Source organism: Artibeus jamaicensis, unplaced genomic scaffold (assembly GCF_021234435.1).
Source record: "Artibeus jamaicensis isolate MK-2021 breed Jamaican fruit bat unplaced genomic scaffold, CSHL_Jam_final contig_387, whole genome shotgun sequence".
Classification (NCBI taxonomy): Eukaryota; Metazoa; Chordata; class Mammalia; order Chiroptera; family Phyllostomidae; genus Artibeus; species Artibeus jamaicensis.
This window is the reverse complement of record NW_026521812.1, coordinates 20,855,144-20,875,553: the sequence shown is the minus strand read 5'-3', so window position 1 is coordinate 20,875,553 and position 20,410 is coordinate 20,855,144. Positions and strand designations below refer to the sequence as shown.

Genomic DNA, 20,410 nt, shown 5'->3' with positions numbered 1-20,410 from the left:
TTGGGGGCATGAGATGGGGGTGACTTTTCCTGCAAGTCCCCCTGTTCACCACGGATGAAAGTAAACAATACTAAGACATGATCTGCTTAGGAAGGAGAGGTGGCCAGTTTCTCAGGGGAAAAAGGCCTGGAGCCCCTTCCTCCAGGGGGTTTTATTGGGTTATAATACACAGGAATGCAGGATAGCAAGAGTCAACAGTAGATAACATTTCAAAGAAATCTGAGGGCTTAGTCTGAGTCAGTGTCTGTCAGGAAGGGGGTTTTGCTGAAACTTTCCGGTTTCCTGCTTGGACCCTTAACATATGAATGAAAGCACTCCTAGCAGAGCAGGTTTCACAGGTTTTTTAGGAATTCTTTGTGATGCTAGATTTTTCCCTGGGATCCGCTCTAGGAAGGCAAGGAGCTGTGCCCCTCCTCATCAGGTTTTCAGGCTTAAGTGGATCAGAGCCAGGAAGTGCTTCTCTCAAAGGACATGGGGACTCGGGCTATGTCACATAGCCAGGGGGGCAAGGGTCAATTGCTTGCTCTTTGTTGCAGCCCCCCCCCCCCCAGTCCTTCCATGATGGCCTCCCAAGTGATCGAGTCTGGCTTAAGTTGCCCCTCTCTCTGTGAGGAGACTTACCTGTCATGGACTTCTGACCATGCTTTGGGGACAGGAAAGAAACTGAGGCAGTATTTGCTACCAGAGACAAGCTTTGTCTCCTGTGGCTTGCATTCTGGAGGTTGCTCACTCATCCTTAGCCATGGGAGGGTAGTTACAATTCCTGAAACCAGGCAGAGCGGTCCACAACAGTGAGAGAGGCAACTGATCCATGTTTTGCTCCCTCTCTTTCTCTCTCTTTTCCCCTCTCTCTAAAAATAAATAAATAGTTCTGGCTGGTGTGGCACAGTGGATTGAGCACCAGCCTGCAAACCAAAGGGTCACGGTTTGATTCCCAGTCAGGGCACATGCCTGGGTTGCAGGCAAGATCCCCAGTAGGAGGTGCTCAAGAGACAACCACACATTAGTGTTTCTCTCTTTCCCTTCTCCTCCAAAAATAAATAAGTAAAACCTTTTAAAATAAAAATTTAAAAATAAAATTTCACTTTTGGGAGAGGCTGAAACTTCAATCAAGTTACTTATTAAGTTTTAGTTTGGTGATGTGGCTTAGCAAAAGTGACTTTATTTTGGCCTGTTTTGTTCTTTTTTTAAAAATATATAATCTTTATTATATATATTTTCCATTACCATTTAGTCCCCTTATATCCCCTCCCCTCAGCAAGCACTACTGTGTTGTCCATGTTCATGAGACCTTTTTCCTTTTTGCTCAGTCCCTCCACCCTCTGATCTCCCCATGCCCCCACAGGCTGTCGTCTGCTCTCCATTTATGAGTCTCTCTGTTTTGCTTGTTAGTTCAGTTTGTTTGTTAGATTCCACATATGAGTAAAATCGTACGGTACTTGTCTTTCTCTGACTGGCATATTTCACTTAGCATAATGTTCTCCAGGTCCATCCAATACTGTTGCTAAAAGGATTAAGTTTTCTTTTTTACGGCTGAGTAGAATTCCATTGCGTAAGTGTCTCATAGTTGTTTTATCTACTCATCTACAACAGTGTGGTAAGACCACTTTTAAATGCCTGACAAAAGGTATAACAATAATTTAGAAGTGAAAGGGATTGTACAGGTCACTGAAGTGTCCTTTTTTTTAGACTGGCAAAGGTACTAAGGCACAGAAAGGTTACACAAATGTCAGAAGCAGGGTAACATCCAAGAATTTCCATGGAAAATAAACAGAAGCTTATCATAGCCTAGAATGTAAACATGCAATAGTGGAAACAGAATTATGTTTTTGAGGAATGAAACTGTTCTCACATAACAGAACCCTAGTTAACTCATAGGGTTCATTTTCCAATGAGGAGACTCCTTTGCCATTTTAACAGTCTAGTTCTTTCACATCACTAGTAACAGTTGTACTGGCTTTATTCTTTCTTTCTTTTTTTAAATCCTTGCCTGAAGTTATGTTTTTATTCACTTTAGAGGGAGAGGAAGTGGGGAGAGAGAAAGAGAAACATTGGTGTGAGAGAGAACTATCTATCCATCAGTTGCTTCCCATACATGGCCTGACCTGCAACCTAGGTATGTGCCCTGAGTGAGAATTGAACCTGGCAACCTCTTGGTGTACAGAATGGCATTCCAAGCAACTGAGCCACCTGGCCAGAGCATATTGCCTTTCTTTTGGGGAATTTTTGGAACTCAGGATCAAAGTTATTCTGTGGCAGAGTCCTGAGAAAGTAATTGTATGTTGAGCCAGGACTGGGCTACTGAGCTGACCTCTCCTATTGCTTTTATCTCTCTTCACTGGAAGGTTCTGACAGGAAAAAAACCTTGGGGCCCATTATAAGTCCCCAGTCTTGGAGATGATGTTTACAGAATTTTGGAAACATTTAAAAGTTGATTTACAATAGGGTTGTACAGTCCAAAGAGTTGCCTCTCTAAAATCAATAAATAAAAATTAAGCCCTGGCTGGTGTGGCTCAGTGGATTGAGCTCTGGCCTTGTAAACCAAAAGGCCTCTCGATTGAGTCCCAGTTAGGGCACATGCCTGAATTGTAAGCCAGGTCCCCAGTTGGGGGTGTGTGAGAGGCGACCAATTGATGTTCAGTCATCGATGTTCAGTCAGCGTTGCACACTGATGTTTTTCTCCCTCCCTTCTCCTCTCTCTAAAACCAAACAAATATTTTTTTTTGGAGGAAAAGAATTTCTGGCACCAAGAATTAACCAATCAGACACAACCTTACGCAACGTGACCAATGAGATGCAATCCCTAAGGCATGGCGCCCACTCTTGGGTAAACCCATTCCAGGGCACCCTGCCTTTCACAATGAGAAGTGGACTCTCCCTGGGGCTCCTGCCAGCTTCTCTGGCATTGGTTGCATTACCACCCTGGACGCCTCCTAACACCCATCTCTGCCTGTTTGGATTTGGGGATCTGCAGCAACTGTCGTCATCCCACTGACCCTTCGGAAACAAGGGTCCTTGGTTTTTCTGAGCTAAAGAGAGTTCAAACTCTCTTTTAACCAGCAAAGATCTTGTTCAGACTCTCGGTAGGCAAACCAAGTAAAAGCTGAAATTTAAAGCAGCGACCCATTTTTTTTCCTTTTCCCTAGAGTATTTTAACCCTATCCACCGTGAGGATTTTCTAAGAACAGCTTAAAGTCAGGAGCCACTACTTAAAGCAGGACCAGGATGCTGAGAGAATGGTAACCCAAGTTCAAACACTCAAAGCAGGAGCTGGTGGGGCACAGTGGGTCCTTGATGATACATAGCTCTGGGTCCAGGTCTGCAGGGTGTGTTGTGTGGGCTTCTTTGGAATCCTGCCTGCTATGCCAAGTACATGTCAATGTAAGAAATGTACAAACCTGTAGAGAATTTTATGAGTTTAATTTGAGCCAAACTGATGACAGTTGCCAGGAAGCAAGATCTCAAATGCTCTGGAAAATGACAGTTTTGCAGTTTCTTTTATACATTTGAAATTAAGGAGAGGAATGTAAGATTAAATGAAGGTGGGAGAAAATGAGGTAGGGATTGAATTATGGGATATTTAACAAGATTATATGCTTTCTTGAGGGTGGTTCTGATTCTTTCTAAGGTGCCTTAACCTAGATGTACAGAAACAGTGGGCAGAGCCTGCTTAAAGCAAAAATAAACTTTTAACTAAAAAAGTTATATGCTTGGGGCTTGACTGCCATGACTGGCCCAGTTAGGAATTTATGATAAAATTACTCTGTGAGGTTATTTTCCATAAAGCCCATTTTTCCCACATCCTATATATGCTATATTTTTTCGTAAACCGGGTGGGGCAGAGGTAGGTTTAGAGTTGTGAGTATGTGAGACACAGTTTATTCTTGTGTTATTATTTATTCATTATCGTGTTATTTTCCATATGAACAGCTGTAAACCTCCTTTTGCCCCAGCCTGTACATCACACCTATGATGAAGTTTAATTTATAAATTAGGTACAGTAAGAGATTAATATTAGAGTGACTGTAAAAATAAACTGTAATAAAAGTTTTGTGAATGGTTTCTCTCAGAAAACTAGCACAGATTTCTCTTCTTACAGTTTCACAGGTTTGTTCTTATGTAGAACATAGCAACCTGAGCTTGTGGTTTTTTCCTCTTCCCCACGAAGTTGAGAACTTTCACCTTTTCACTTAAATGAAGCACTTCATGACTTCTCTTTGGCATCTTCGAATTGCCAGCATCACTATGCTTGCACTTTAGGACGTTACTGAGTAAAATGTGGGCTGCTGAAACACACGCACAGTCAGCCGGGTAGCCTGGGGGGCTACCAAGTAGCCAGCAGGTGTGCAGCACGCACGGTGTGGGTGCACTGGACAAAGGGGTGACTTACCTCCCAAGCATGATGGTGTGAGGTTTCATCATGCTAATTGGAACAAATTGCAATTTAAAACTTAGGAATTATTTATTTATGCAATCTTCTATTTAAATATTTTTAGACCACAGTTGACTGTCGGTAACTGAACTGGCAGAATGTGAAACTGCAGTAAGGGGGGACTACTGTGCTTAGAAGAATAAAAAGTAATCACAGTGCTTTTTCCACCAAGATTTTCTAATTTTTGTTTTCTATTTTTCACTCAAAAAGAGGCTGATACAATTTCTTCGACCCAAGTATATTTTTGTATAGTGTATTGATTAAAGTGTCAGAATTTATCTGTTGAGATTTGTTGTATGCCGGTTATATGCAGATGCACAATCCCTGTATCCATTTCTTGTTTTGTTGTTGTTGTCGTCATGATGTGGTGATGTAGTCTGGAAGGATTTTGGTCATTTGTTCATTTATTCATTCTCATTCCCTTCTCAATGAACTTCCAAAAAGGATATGCAGGTACATTTTCTGATTCAGCTCTCACAGCCACCTTTTATGGGGAAAGCAGTGCCGATACTGGTTCACCCACTAATAGAGAAGAACCTTGGAGAGGTTGTTCTTTTCATTCTTTTGTTTTGTTTTTTTGCTCATGGTTGCACAGTAAGTGGCAGGGGTGTTCCTTGAATAGAATTAGAATGGGTTGTTACATTCTGTGACTTTTGTTTTTGCACATGTGCGACTCCCTCTAATTACAACTCGGTTGAACAGTTCAGGCATTCAGTTCGCAAATATTTCCTACCATTCATGTAGTCTTTTCTTTCACAGAGCTCAGTAAATACATGAACACGTAAATAAACAAGGTGATTTTTAAATAATGATACTTGAAGAAAATAAAATGAGATGAAAGGTAATGTTGGGAGGTAACTTCATTTTGGGAAGTCAGGGGTGGCCTCTTTGAGGAGGTGACAGTAAGTGCATTCTGTGGGTGAAGAGCAGTGTAGACATTTAGAAGATGTAAAAATCAAACAGCTTCCTGTTGCCTTTGGGAAGCCTATGACATAAAAGGTTTCTGGTTTCTATCTTTAAGGACTTCTAACAGTTGATGAATTTTTAAATCCAACTTATTTTTATCTGTATTATGCACGGTTGGTAAAAGTAGGTTTACAGTTGCGATTATGTGAAACAGAGTTTATTCTTGTTACTTACTAATTATTGTATTACTTTCCATACGAACAACTGTAAATGTACATTTGCCCCATCACATGTTAAAATCTGCATGTTGAAAATTAAAAATTCTTACATTTCTTTTTCTTCAGAGACTTCATGCACTACTCATGTCTTCCAGCAATACACTGCTGTCCCTCAAGTCTCCTGTGGTTATTACATGAATGATTGGCCATCTCTTCTCCTGAACTGTGTCCCTACTTCCTTTAGATTTTTTCAATGGTGTCTATGCTTTTCTTGCTTTTTCTAACCTTGCATTTATTTCCCTGCAGATCTCAACATCTGCTGCAATTTGACTGCCCAGGTTAGTGCACATTTGCCCACTCACCAGTCTTGTGCCTTGGGTGGTATTCTCCAGCATTCTCCTACTTTAGACAAGTGAGGATCTTGACTTCTCTGGCCACGTGTGACTCATTACTGGTAACGTTAAACAGCGACAGAACATGCTCATTAAAACAAGCTAGTTGATTTTTTTCTTTTGAGTATTTTTTTCCAAATTGTAATATCTTTTACTAGTATAGAAACTTGATAGGAAGACAGGACATAGTACATGAGAAATCTAGAAAACGAATCAGTAATTTAAGTAAAACAGAGCTGCTGCTTTTAGTAAGGCAGAATAAGTTTGTCCCACGTTCCAAACTATGTTGAATATTATAGCCAAAAATATAGCCAAAAATAAGTTGTTATAGATAATATAGAAGTTTTCTAGAAATGATGTGTGGTTTATTCAGGCATGAAAATAATCCCTAGAATGAAGGCCCCAAACCACTAAAAGATTTTAAATTTTCTAGGGGAAAGAAATCCATACATATTTAAAAATACCTAATTTTAACTTAAATTGAAAAGTAGTGTATTTTGGTTAGGCCCTTATACCGTATAACGTATTCAGTGAAAGTACGGGAAAGGCTGGTGAAAACTGGATTTACGTACAAAACACACTGGGGACTTTTCTGTTGGACGTGTGCAGACTCCTCAGGAAATGACACAGAAGAAACAGGTGGGGAGGATGGGCACTTCCGAAGGCAGGGACAGAGCCAGCATTGCTCCACCCCGGCACCCAGCTGGTGCTTTTTATTGACCGTGTTCAGGCTGAGCTTATAAAGCTTGGTTGAATTGCTGAGATCTGTGGTCTACCAATTTCTCTGCTGATGACTACTTTTCATTCTAATAGTACTGTATGTTCTTCAGGTTCATTCTTTCTTTGATCTTTAGTATATTGGGGTGGCCAAAAAGTTTGTTTAGTTTCTTCCATAAGGTGGCTCTAGTAGCGCTTAGTTCTTGTTAACTTGATTCAAAACAAGTTTTGTTATATTTTATTGTGACAGCTGTCGTATCAGCGTGCAGTTTTTAAAAACTTATCAAAATTGGTGAATTTTTGAGTAGCCATTTTAATATCAAAGATGGTATGCTTTGTTATTTCAAGAAAGGTAAAAAGTCAACTGAAAAGCAAAAAAATTTGTGCAATATATGGACAAGGTGCTGTGACTGATCAAACAGGTCAGAAGTGGTTTGCGAAGTTTTATGCTGGAGATTTCTCCCTGGATGATGTTCCACGGTCAGCTACCCACTTGAGGATGTTAATGATCAGATCGAGACATTAACTGAGAACAGTCAAACGTTATACAACATGGGAAATAGCTGACATACTCAAAATATCCAAATCAATGAAGTTATTTGTGAAAAATGAAAAATGTCTTTTACAGAAAGCCATATGGACCTTTTAGACAAACATAATTAGTGACAGGGTGTGGTTTAAAGCTTAAATAATAGAAATAGAAGTACACTGACCTTCCCTCCCTCCCTATTCTCGAATAGCAGGACACTGTTCCTCAGCCACAGGGCCCCAAGCTCCCCACCAGCAGAGGTGCGGTTTTCAGAACTGTCCCATTCGTGAGCTGGTCCCACTGCAGCCTGTAGCCTGGGCTCTGCTTACATAGAATTCTGAGCAATGGCCAGCACCTTGGAAAACTCACTTCTGGTGTAGGCCGGTGAGGATAGGTGTCTTAATTCAGGTCCCCACAGGGTTCCCACTGTCCTCAATGAGCACCGCGTTGTTGGAATTGAACCTAGGGGTCATCTGAGGACCAGGCATGTGATGCCCCACATTGAGTACCTTTTCCTTCTGTCCCTTGATGGCCAGAAGTATCCAGGCTCCCACTTTGTCCACCCCATTCTTGTTATGGACGTGGTTGCAACAAGGAGGGTGATGGTGTGGGGTGTCCTTCCCCAGGGCACTATCACCTGCATTGTCTTCTGAACTGCACAGGGGGTCCCAGTGGTGCCGAAATAGCACCGGCTGAGTGCTCGGCTTACATAGGTGGAAGGAACCCAGATAGCCCAGTAAAGAAAGCCATGGAATCCCAAGAAGTCAGATCAGCTCTCACCGCCCTGGGATATCCTGCTGCTGGCCCCTCTCCCTGTGCCTGCACACTGGACCCAGCCAGGAGGGCTGTGATCTGAGAGTCAGTGTGGAATAATTTAAGGCTATGGGTGGCAAGAGGCACACAGTTGGTCCTGCTGAAGTAAAGTGATGCCTTCTATGCCTTGTACCCTCTTCCAGCTTCTTCCAGAAGAATGGGATGCCCGAGGGTGACCACACCTAACACAGCGTGCCCATGCCCCTCTAGACCCACATATACTTCCGTGAGCTGTAAAATGCTGCTGTATATGCATATATAATGTAGAGAAAGATTGGAAGAGAGGGAGAGAGAGAAATATTCATTTGTTATTACACTTATTTGTGTATTCATTGGTTGATTTTTGTATGTGCCCTGACTTGGGATTAAACCTATAACTTTAGCCTATCTGGACAACACTCTAACTAATTAAGCAACCTGGCCAGGGCCAACCATATATTTATTATTAAATTCATAAAGCATTGTTATAGCTACAATATAAATCAAGTGTCTCTGTTCCTACTTAATTGTATCTCTGCTTATGTGACCACATGGTTTACTTTTGCAAGGAGGACCCCTAAAATGGAATTATCTTCTAGAGGGTGGGTTCCTTGTGGTAAAGGCTTTCCCTGCTACGTGAGTGTTCTAGGAACCTACCTGTATCAGTGTACCAGTTGGCGTTGTTGTGAGAGGCTGAGTTCAGCTTCAGTGAATTTTTTTTGAAGATTCTTTCAATGCATTTGCCCATTTCATGATGGGTGGTTTTATGATCACACCTGCTCACAATGCACTTGAGGGTTCAGCAAGTTTTGATGAAAAACGGCATGACCCCTGTGCTCCCCCTCCAGTCTTGCCCTGTGGTACTATTTTTTTTGTTTCCCCAAATGAAAAGAGTCCTCAGAGTTCTGGAAGAGGTAAAACAAAAACAAAAAAACAAAACAAAACAAAAGAAGCACTAAAAGGCATCAAAGTCAAAAAGTTCAAAACTGTTTTGAGCAGTTTTTGGAAAAAATATCTCCATAGATGTATTGCATCAAATGGAGAGCCACTCTGAAGGTGACTGAAGTTTAAACATGTAAGAATAGCTACATAATTTTTAATGAATAAATTCCAGGTTTTTTGGTTTCTGAGTCCTCAGGGGCTGCCTCAGGGACTTTTCACAATGCTGCCAGGCATCTCCTTGCTCCTGCTCTCAGTCCCCAGGGCTGCTCTGCATCCTGGGGCTGGGATTATGTGTCCTTGTCCCGCCTCTTTCTTGCGAGGCGCTCTTTCAGCTCCGCATCCCCATCACATATTTGGAGCAGCATGTCAGAGCCAGGGCCTCCTTCTCTTTCCGGAAATAAAATTCCTAGATCATAAAACCTACCTGTATGCGTAATTTCTAAAAAGTTAATGCCCCACCTATAACATAAAGGATAAGTGAAAGTAGTAATTTATAAGTACAATAATATGTATTTTACTTATTTTTAAGTTAAATTTTTATTGTTTTTTATTTAACTTATTTTTAGAGAGATGGGAAGGGAGAGAGAAAGAGGAAGAGAAACATCGATGTGTGAGAGAGACATCAACTGGCTGCCTATTGCACGCGCCCAACCAGGGACCTGACCTGCAACCCAGGCATGTGCCCTAACTGGGAATTGAACCACTGACCCTTTGGTTTGCAGGTCAGTGCTCATTCCACTGAGCCACACCAACCAGGGCTAGATGAAAAAAGTAATACAAATTTTAAAAGGTAGTACTTGGGACATGTGCTATGCAATGTGGATGGACCTTGAAGACATGCTAAGTGAAATAAGCCAGACACAAAAGGTCAAATACTGTATGATTCCTCTTTGATGAAGTACCTAAAGTAGTCAAATTCATACAAATGGAAAGTAGGGTGGGGGTTGCCAGGGGCTTGGGGAAGGGTGGAGATGAGGAATTTTGTTTAATAGTCCAGACTTCTAGTTTGGGGAAATGAGAATGTTCTGGAGATGGACGGTGGTGATGATTGCACAAGAAGTTAGATGTACTTAATTGCCACTTAACTATTACTTCAAAGTGGTTAAAGTGGTAAATTTTATTAAAGTAAAAAATTAAAAAGTAATTATTAAGCCCTGCTCAAATAGCTCAGTTGGTTAGAGCATTGTCCTGATACTCCAAGGTTGTAGGTTCGATCCCTAGTCAGGGCACATACAAGAATCAACCAACGAATGCATAAATATGTGGAACAACAAATCAGTGTTTCTTTCTCTCTCTCCCTCCCTTCCATCCTTCTTCCTTCCTTTCCTCCCCCCTGCCCCTTCCTCTCTCTAAAATCAATTTTTAAAGTTTTATTTTTAAAAAGGTAGTTCTTAGGCACAACTGTATGGGAAAGATGCCCCCAGGGTGGTGGCACTACCCATGTTGTGAACCAATGTGCAGTATTGGGGTCAGGAGACTGATGCCCAGCATCTTAGAGTCAGTAAGGAGTCGAGCTCATAATTTGACTCCAGATACGTTTATTTTTTCCTACTATGCCTGGGCCTTCCACCTCAGTCCACAAAAGTGTTCTCTCCTGTTCCAGTTGCCTTAATCCAGACCCTACACTTTCTTATCTAGCCTCCACAGGGGTGTGGCCCTTTTCTTCCTGAATATTTAAAAATTGCAAGACAAAACTGAATGTGTTCAAAATAATTATAATCACATCCCCTCACCTCTGGGCTCTAAAATAGTCTTATTCTTAAGAAAGGGTAAAAAAAAAAATAGGGGTAAACAGTTTCAGAAACACGTGGAAATGAAAGCAGTGGAAAGAAGATTTATCTAGGCCTAACTCAACCATTTTTTGTGTTTATCCAGATAAAAATGTGAATCGATACTAGGGAGAGTGTGAGCTATTGGGTGACTGCTTGAAGAGAAAAGACGCAACACTGCATGCCTTGCAAAGACCAGAGGAAGAAGGGCAATGGGAGGCTTTGGTACAGGATTTCTCTAGCCACCGTCACTGGTCTGATGGCATCTTAGTGAGGTGAGGTCAGAAGAGAGAATTTTTTTAAAGATTTTATTTATTTATCTTTAGAGAAATGGGAAGGAAGGAGATAAACAATGATGTGTGAGAGCTATATCAGCCAGTTGCCTCTCACACGCCCCTAACTTGGGCCCTGACCCGCAACTCAGGAATGTGCCCTGGCTGGGAATCGAACCAGCAGTCCTTTGGTGTCATGGGGCCACACTCAATCCACTGAGGCACACCAGCCAGGGCAGAAGATAGAATTTTTATGGTAGGATCATTTTTTGCTCATTTTACACGTAAGGGTAAAATTAAGAAGCTGAGTAAGAACTAATGTTCCAATTTCTTTGCTTCTCTCAAAAATCAGATTAACCTTAAAGTAAATAAAATTTAAAGAAACCACCAGTCTGTACATCTCTATTAATTCAAGGAGAAATAGAACCAATTTTCATTATTTATAAAACATGTGACTTATTGACATTCTTGCCATGGCTATTAAATAAATTGCCAAGTTACACGAAATTCTAGTGATTTAAATAATACTTTCTGAAATTATCCGTTCCTATTTCAACATGAAATTTATTTTAAACTTCTAGAATTTAGGCTTAATTGAACTAGCCTTTTGTTGGGTGCATTTGTTCATTTTAGACTACTTTTCAACATTCATGCAATTTATCTTCTGATTAGTGACTCTGTAACCCACACCTACTTATTTGCATGCAGATGTAGCCAATGGGTGACTTTATCACTGGGTAAATCCAGGATTAAGTTTAAGAGAGCATATCCTTTAAAAACAAATGCAAGCATGGAAACACATGATGCTACATAAGAGCCTTACATTAATCATACCTGCGAGAGCTTGTGCACCTACTGTCTGTCCTCATGGGGCTCTACTGACATGTGAATGCACCAGTCCTATCAGTGGGCTGTAGGCTGTGGCGGAGCTCCCCAGAACCATCTTGGTGTCAGTCTAGTGCTTGCGCAGAAAGCCACTCTCTGAACAGTTGACATTCCATTGTGTTCATTCAAACTGGCCGGGAATCCAGGGGGTGAGAGTGGTGAATCTGGTGTGCCAAGAGTGAGACTCCCAGAAAGAAACTGTTCAGTCACATTTGCATTTAGGTGTAATGCATACAAATGTAAATGAACCAACAGGTTAAACACTTTATATTTTTCAAGAAGGACTAGTACAGTTTCTGATGATTTTCGAAGCATATGGCACAGAAATTATCAGGGTCACTAGATAATTTCAAGTTACCTAAAAATACTAGTGATTTGCTTTCTATTTTAAGATGAAGTCCATCTTAACCTCAAAAATTCAGGTTTATTTGAACTGGCGTCTAAATCCAAATTGGTTTTGATTTGATAAAGTTATGAGAACATTTTGTCAAATCTCAATAAGATCTAAATAATGCTATGTTGAAGATGAATTATCTTGTTGTAACCTAAGGGGGAAAAGTTAAGGGAAAAATAACAACGGTTTTAAAGAATCTTTAGAATTAGAAAATGTTTTCAAAATTAGATCAACCATTAGTCATCTTTCTTCCTCCTGAAGTCTTTTTCTACCCCAGGTGGCTGTTAAATAATCTTCCCTCTGGAAACTCTTCCTCTTTTATCTCTGTCCCAACTATAATATGCCTAATGGTCCATGTGTGCCGACCAGCACCATGGAAACCTATCTTAATGAAATAGAAAGACTGGCTGTTTAAAACAAACAGAACCAACTGCCCCTGTGGTCTGGAGGCCTGTCAGGCCAAAGGTCTGCTCTCCTTTCAGCTGCTGAGGAGGCAGCAGGTCCCTGTACTGTGAGTTTAGTCACGACAGAAATGCTAATAATAGACATTGGGGTGTCTGAAGGTGGTGGTCCTTACACATATTGGCAGGCAAAGAAATTTTGTCTTTGTACTTCAAGCATATCTTAGAGCTGTTTATTCTCAAAGCACAGTTGATCAAATTTAATAAGATAAAATTACATTTTAAGGCTGACCTAATAATCACTACCTATCTTAATGGCCATAAAGTGGTATTTCAATATTACATGATGTAAACGGCTTAATTTTATGTCCCCAAATCGGTGGAGTTAGTTTTCTTCTACCTTTAATGACCTTACTGGGCTTTACTAGTGTGCAATGTTCATGGACAATTCCTAAGGGAATGCCCCACTTGTTTTAATTTAGCCCCTTTTATTAGCAAACAGAGAGAAAAGAAACACAGTTGTTTAAAAAAGAAAAAAACAAAACCCTCATTCCTATCAGAAGATTTGTTCATCTTACTTCGAAGTCAAAAGGTAGTATAAAGTTTTGATTTGTAACAAATTCTGAGATTACCCATTAACCAAACTAGCAGGCTTTCTACTTTCTTTCAAATGTACATCTGATTTTTTAAAGGAACCAGGCTCTTTGCTTTGAGTTTACTTTTTTAAAAAGTATATTTAAGAAGAATGCCGTTTTAGAGTTATGAAAAAGCATTTTTAAATGTTGAATGGGTAATGTAGTTAGTAATCTTAGAAATTACCATAAACTGCAAGCAAATGAGAGGCAGCAGGCTGAAGCTGCTAATCTGTGGAGTGAATAGCAAGAAAGTAAAAGTGCTTTGAACTCAGTATACCTGTTGGAAAATAGGAAGCCACAGAAATCATTCTGCATTCCAAAACCACTGAAAAATTGTGTAGCGTTTATTGCCCTGTTTTGGGGTATGCCCCGTAAGGTAAAAAACACAGGTCCCCTGCTCCAGCCAAGCATTTATTTTCCTAGAGACCAAGTGAGATGCCTACCTGTTGTCTGCCCCTCTTTTGAGTTTGGTAACTTTCTGAAGAGGAAGGGCAGAGGACCAGGGAATTAAAATCAGCACAGATAAGACAGATGACTGCATGCCTGGAATTTGTTTATCACCCAAAGGGCATGGTAACTGCAGTAAGAGTGGATGGTAAACGTGGTTGATTGTTTCCCCCTCGGTGCTGCAAAGGCTGTATGTGGTCCCATGAGTGCCATTGCCTGCAGGTGCTCCATTGGGCCTGGCTTTGCCCTGCTTTCTTAGCCTCCCTAAAGTACTGTCTTTGTAAGCATTTGGTACTTTCGTCAGTCAGCTGTTACTTCCAGTCCACCCTCAGAATTAAAGCTGTCTTTGTTTTGAGTCTCCTCTGGGCCCCCTCCTTCTTTAACTGCTATTACCCAAAGACATACAGGCATACATGGCTTTATTGTGATGCTCGCTTTATTGTGCTTCGTAGTTGCTGTGTTCTTTTACAAACTGAAGGCAAGACTCTCCACCGGTGAAGATTTCTACTTGCTTGCTTTATTGGGATGCTTGCTTTATTGTAGTGATCTGGGACCAAACTGCAATACCTCAAAGTATGCCTGTAATTTAACTTGCATACACCAAAATTTGTATCATATTTTTAATGTAATAATTACATAAACATTATATGCAGGACATTAAGCAAAAACCACCCATCCACTTAAAAATGTGGGGGAAGGACAGTTGAGGCTAATGACTATCACGGCATGACCCGGTAACATGATCTGAGAAGACACTGCTGCAGGGGATCATTGGGCCTTTCTGACTGGTGGCCGTCCTGTAGGTGTGCGCCACCACTGGGGTTCAAGGGCTTCTGTAACGTAAGTGTTTGGAGTTTCCCTTCTATTGGGCATTCTTCTATTGCGAAACCATTTGTTGAAGAGAAGCTTGAGTTTCTGATGTACGTAGGTCAGCTTTATTGGAACTGGTTTTATACTGTGTCCACCTATTTAACATCCTTCATTGCTGGCTCTGAGAGCCAGAAGACCCAGCCTGGATTCTCAGGGGAAGAACACTCTGATGTCTCCCCTGCAGGGGAGAGTTGGGGCGGGGAGCAGTCAGGGCTGAGGTTAATTTAGTGAGATGATGGCTTTTGCTTCCTTGGGCTGCTGCCCCTTACCTCTCACAAAGGGACCTACGTCTGGGCTCTACAGAGGGAAGAGCAACCTCTCCCTTGATTAAGTTAGCTGGTCATCCATAGAGAGAGGCTGTCTCACCGTTTACTTGAAGTGCTGATGGTTGAGAGGAAGGGGAAACTGAACTCTGTGCATGTGTGGGTTTTTTTTAAATTTAATTTTCAAATTAAATTTATTGTGGTGACATTGCTCAATAAGATTATTAGGGGACCCTCCAAAAAACTGGAATTATCTTCTGGAGGGCACCCCTTGTACTGGCTTCCCCTGCTAGGTGAGTGTTCTAGGAACCCATCCATATCAGTGCACCAGCGGGTGTTGTGAGAGGCTGCTGTTGCGGCTTCAGTGCATGTTTTTTAAGACTTTCGAAGCTTTTGCCCATTTCCTGATGGGTGATTTACAAGGGTACGTGCCCACAGGGCACTGAGGGTTCAGCAGTTTTTGACTAAAAACAGCACGACCCCAAGACCCACCCTCCGTAGTCACCCGGTCTTGCCCCAGGTGACTTTTTTGTTGTTTCCCCTGGATGAAAAAAACCCTCAAAGGACATTTTGCTGACATGGAAGAAGTGATGCAGAAAACAGCAGAAGCATCAAAATCAATGAGTTCAAAAACTGTTTTGAGCACTTCTTGGAAAGAATATCTCCATAGGTGTGTTACATCAAATGGAGAGTATTTTGAAGGTGACTAAAATTTAAACAGGTAAGAATAAATAACACAATTTTTTAATAAATAAATTCCAGCTATTTTAAAAACTTTTATTAAATGTATTGGGCTGACATTGGTTAATAAGATCAAATAGCTTTCAGGTGCACATTTCTACCATAACAGGATCTATATGTTGAATCCTGTGCCCACCATCCAAAGTCAGATAATTTCCATCACCATATGCTTGGTCTCTTAAACCCTGTACTACCTCTCACTCCTCTGCCCTCTGACAACCACCATACTGTCGTCTGTGTCTATGAGTTTTAGTTTTTCATCCCACATATGAGTGAAATCATATGGTTCTTAGCTTTTTCTGATAATTTTGTGTAGCATAATATTCTCGAGGTCCATTCATGTTGTCACAAATGGCAGCACTTCACCTTTTCTTATGGCTGAGTAGGGTTCCATTGTCCATAGGTAGCAGGTCGTCCTTATTTCATCATCTCTTGAAGGACATTTTGATTGTTTCCTTGTCATGGCCACTGTTAATAATGCTGCAGTGAACACAGGGGTGCATTTATCTGTTAAGTTTTATTTTATTGATTTTTAGTGGAAGGGAGGGAAGGAAAGCTAGAGAGAAACATAGACCTGTTGTTCCACGACTTTATGCATTCACTGGTTGGCTTGACTGTGAATCAAACCTACAGCCTTGGCATATGGAGACAACACTCCTGACAAACAGCTACCCAGTGAGGGTAGGAGTGCATCTTCATGAATAAATATTTTCAATTTCAGGGGGTAGATACCCAGAAGAGATATTTCTGGGTCATATGGTAACTCTATTCTTAAATTTTTGAGGAATCTGGTGACCCTGGCTAGCTTGATTGGTTGCACACGACTTCATTTTTTGAGGAATCTTTATACTATTTTCCATAGTGGCTGTACCAACTTACAGTGCCACCAGCAGTGCAAGGGTTCCTTCTTCTCCACTACCTCTCCAACGTTTATTACTTGTCTTGTTGATAATGGCCATTCTAACAGGTGTGAAGTGGTATCTCACAGCAGTTTTGATTTGCATTCCCTAACAGCTAGTGAAGCTGAACATCTTACATCTGTTGGCCATTTGTATGTCTTCTTGAGAGAGGTGTCTGTTCAGGCCCTCTGCCTATTTTTTCATTGAATTTTTGTTTGGTGTTGAGTTGTATGAGTTCTACGTATATTTTGGATATTAATCCCCTGTCAGACCTGTTGTTTGTAAGTATCTTCTTCCATTTGGTTGTTGCCCTTTTGTTTTATTGTTGGTTTCTTTTGCTGTGCAGAAGTTTATCAGTTTGATGTAGTCCCATTAGTTTATTTGTACCTCCCCTTGCCCTTGGGGTCAAATATAAAATCTCTGAGACCAAGGTCCCTAAGTTTATTACCTCTGCTTTCTTCTATGTAATTTATTGTGTCAGATCTTATATTTAGATCTTTGATCCATGTTTTTTTTTTAATTTTTCCTTCTTTCACCATGGCTGTAGAATGAGCAGATATTTTAGGTTATGATTTCTTGTTTATCTTTGGATAATGAAACAGTGAATAGGGTTTCACACAGTCTGAAGATGGCCTCAGTTGTTAGGGAAGTGGCTGCTTGAATGAGCAGGTGGTATTCAAGCTGTCAGTGAGCAAGGCTCCAATAATCCCTGAGGGGTATGCAGCCCTGGAGTAAACAGGTGTTTGATAACATGAATAAAAGACTTATTGCCACCTTAAAAGCACTTACACATTCAGATAAAGTCAACTTAAAATGACTGCTCTATCAAATGATATTTTCTTCTATGTAGATAGTGGCCTCTAGTAAAGCATTGTATTGGTTTAAATAAGTTAGGTTCTACGTGGAAACATCTGTTCAACATTTTCATGTCCGTGCCCTTGCAGCTCGTTCTCAGAAGCATCAGCTTTGCACCAGTATTCATGCTCTCTGCTAAAACTAAAGAACCCAGCTGCTAGAAGAACACACCAGATCTCCTAAGTCCTGCTCCCTCAGTGAGGAGGGACCCAGAGAACCAGAATCCTCAGATCCTGTTCTCTAAACTCCCAGATTCCCTGACTTAATGATGAAAGAGACTTTTGCAGATTTTGACTGAGGGTGGGAACGGGCTATCAGAAACTGAAGTTCTTGCTTTATTTAAACAATAGTGAAATGCTATGAAAGAACTTGTAGAATCATTTATATCTGAAGAACTAAGTTTCCCCTTAAATTTGAATTTACCAAATTTACCTTCTTTCAAAAGACTTGAAACATTTTTTAACTTTATTATTTCTTTTAAGGATTATAAAGTAGAGCAGGGGGAAAAATAAGGCACTGGTAAAGAATAATAGCTGGGGTTGCAGGCCAGTTCCCTGCAGGCCAGTTCCCAGCAGGGGACGCATGAAAGGCAACCCTATATTGATGTTTCTCTCCCTCTCTCCTTCCCCCCTTCCCCTCTAAAGATAAATAAATAAAATCTTAAAAAAAATTAAAAAAAAAAGAATAATAGCAATTTGCCAGGCAGGTATTCTTGGTTTCATCAAAGGAATGACTGGGAAATTTAATCTTTTTTAAAAAAATATTTACTTATTTTTAGAGAGAGAGAGAGAAAGTGAGGGAAATATCAATGTGTGGTTGCTTCTCACACACCTCCTACTGAGGACCTGGCCCACAACCCAGGCATGTGCCCTGACTGGGAATCAAACCAGAGACTTTTTGGTTTGCAGGCCGGTGCTCAATCCACTGAGCCATACCAGCCAGGGAAAATTTAGTCTTTTTTAAAAAATACTAAATGTTTCTTTAAAAGTTATAATAGATTCTTTGGGTGCTTCCTGAGTGGATTAATACAGTAGAGTCTGGATTCAAGTTCCAAATAAAACTGATACCTATTCTTAATTATGTCCTGCCTGCTTTAGATCAGGTTATTAATTTTCTTCAGAATCGAGATGGAATCTGTCTGTTTCTACTTTTTAAAAAATCCTCACTTTGGGCCCTGGCTGGTATAGCTCAGTGGACTGAGCGCGGGCCTGCGAACCAGACAATCGCGGTACGATTCCCAGTCAGGGCACATGCCTGGGTTGCAAACCAGTTCCCTGCAGGCCAGTTCCCAGCAGGGGACACACGAAAGGCAACCATACATTGATGTTTCTCTCCCTCTCTCCTTCCCTTCCCCTCTAAAGATAAATAAATAAAATATTTTTAAAAATCCTCACTTTGAGGGTGTTTATTGATTTCAGAGAGAGAGAGAGAGACATGTATATGAAGAGGATGTGTACCCTCCCATATGTGCCCTGCTAGGGACCGAACGGCAGCGTTTTTGGTACACGGGATGATGCTCCAACCATTGAGCCACTGGGCCAGAGCATTTTTCTGCTTTTTGTAATCTTACTTATGGAAAGTGATAAGGGCCTGGGGGAATAAACCAGTTTGTGGTTACCTTTATTGACAGCTATCTTATCTTTGCAGGTACAAGTGGATTTCTTGGACTAGCACTGTTCAATAGAAATGTAATGCAAGACACGTGAAATTTTAAAAAATTTAGTAGTCATATTTTTAAAAGTAAAGGAAACAAAATGAAATTAGTTTCATAATATATTTTATTCAACCAATATAGCCAAAATACTATTTCAACATGGAATCAATATTTTTATATTATTAATGAGATATTTTGTGTGCTATTTTTTCCACTAAGTTTTCTATATTTGCTGTGTGCTTTACATTAGCAGAACATCTCAATTTGACTAGCCACATTTTAGGTGCTCAGTAGCCCAAGACATGTTGGATAACACAGTGTTAACATGGTGAATATAAGGAGGCTGCTAAGATGAGGCTGCAGGAACAAAGCAGGAAGGTTTTATCTGTCAAACCAAGAGTCTGAGCTTTACTCTGAAGGCTATGGAGCCATAAAAGGATCTTAGGCAAAGAAGTGTTATTTTTAATATTGGACTTAATCTGGTGGTCTTGGAGAACATGGGTTAGAGAGTTAGGAGTTGGGGCTCAAGCAAGAAGCATTGTTAGAAGGCTGTTGTAATGGTCCAGGTGAGGAGTGATAAGAACCTGCACTAAAACAGTGGGGAACGTGAACCAAAGGGAGTGCATCTGATGGAGATTTAGGAGCTGAAATCATCAGAATTTGGCAGTGGCTATTGGATTTGAAGAGAAGGAGGGAGGAGTCTAGGATGGCTGTCAGGTTTCTACCTCGGGTAGGTTGGCCAATACTGGCAGTGTTAACTGACAGGGAGAAGGGGCAGGTTGTGAGGGGAGATGAGTTCAGTATGGGCCATGTGGACTTTGGGGTGCCTTTTCACAGGCAGGTAGGTATGTCCCGTTTGTGGTGCAAGAGTTTGCCCAAGGGTACGTGTAGAATTAGAAGCTATGAAGGCTGTATAGGAACAAAGTACTTAAGGTGCCAGTGAAAACTTTAGGCACTAACAAGAAGGGGTTATAAGGCTGAGGTGATCAAGAGCAGGTGGGATATTTATAGAAAAGGTGGGATTTAAGCAGACTTTAAAATGTCACAGAGGTAGAAGAGGCAGCAGAAATGTAGAGAGAGAGGTGAGACTGTTTCAGACACTGAATATGCCCATCCTGCTGGGCCAGATTGGGGCTGAGATCAAAGCTGGCCTGATGTGGTTTGCAGACATGTTTTGTTTGGCTCCAAGGGGTGGGGGGTTGGGTTGGATAATGCTTGGTTCTAAATTTAAGTTAGGTGCCAACATTTCCACAGAAAAATCCAGATTTCTGACTTTGTTTTGAAATAACAGGGGGCCCGGCAACACGCGTGGTTCTATGTGGTGGTGATCAGCTGAACTGTACGTGCCCCCCTCCAGCAGTCTGTTGGCCTCTTTTATGCTCGCTTTGCCTGGGTCC

At 41.0% G+C, this 20,410-nt stretch overlaps 1 protein-coding gene and 1 pseudogene across 6 annotated transcripts in view; one reads left to right on the top strand and one right to left on the bottom strand.

Moving 5' to 3' along the window:
• SLC16A10 (solute carrier family 16 member 10) overlaps positions 1-20,410 on the top strand; it is a 124,582-nt gene that overhangs the window by 84,906 nt on the left and 19,266 nt on the right. For 2 of the 6 annotated variants that reach the window (XM_053664748.1, XM_037159027.2), the window contains one exon: positions 5,863-5,894. The exons of the other annotated variants lie outside the window; for them this stretch is intronic. In XM_053664748.1, the coding sequence (XP_053520723.1) occupies positions 5,863-5,894 (32 nt within the window). The remainder of the gene's footprint in view (positions 1-5,862; positions 5,895-20,410) is intronic. 6 annotated transcript variants of the gene reach the window in all.
• LOC119059411 (39S ribosomal protein L14, mitochondrial-like) lies at positions 7,520-7,956 on the bottom strand (annotated as a pseudogene).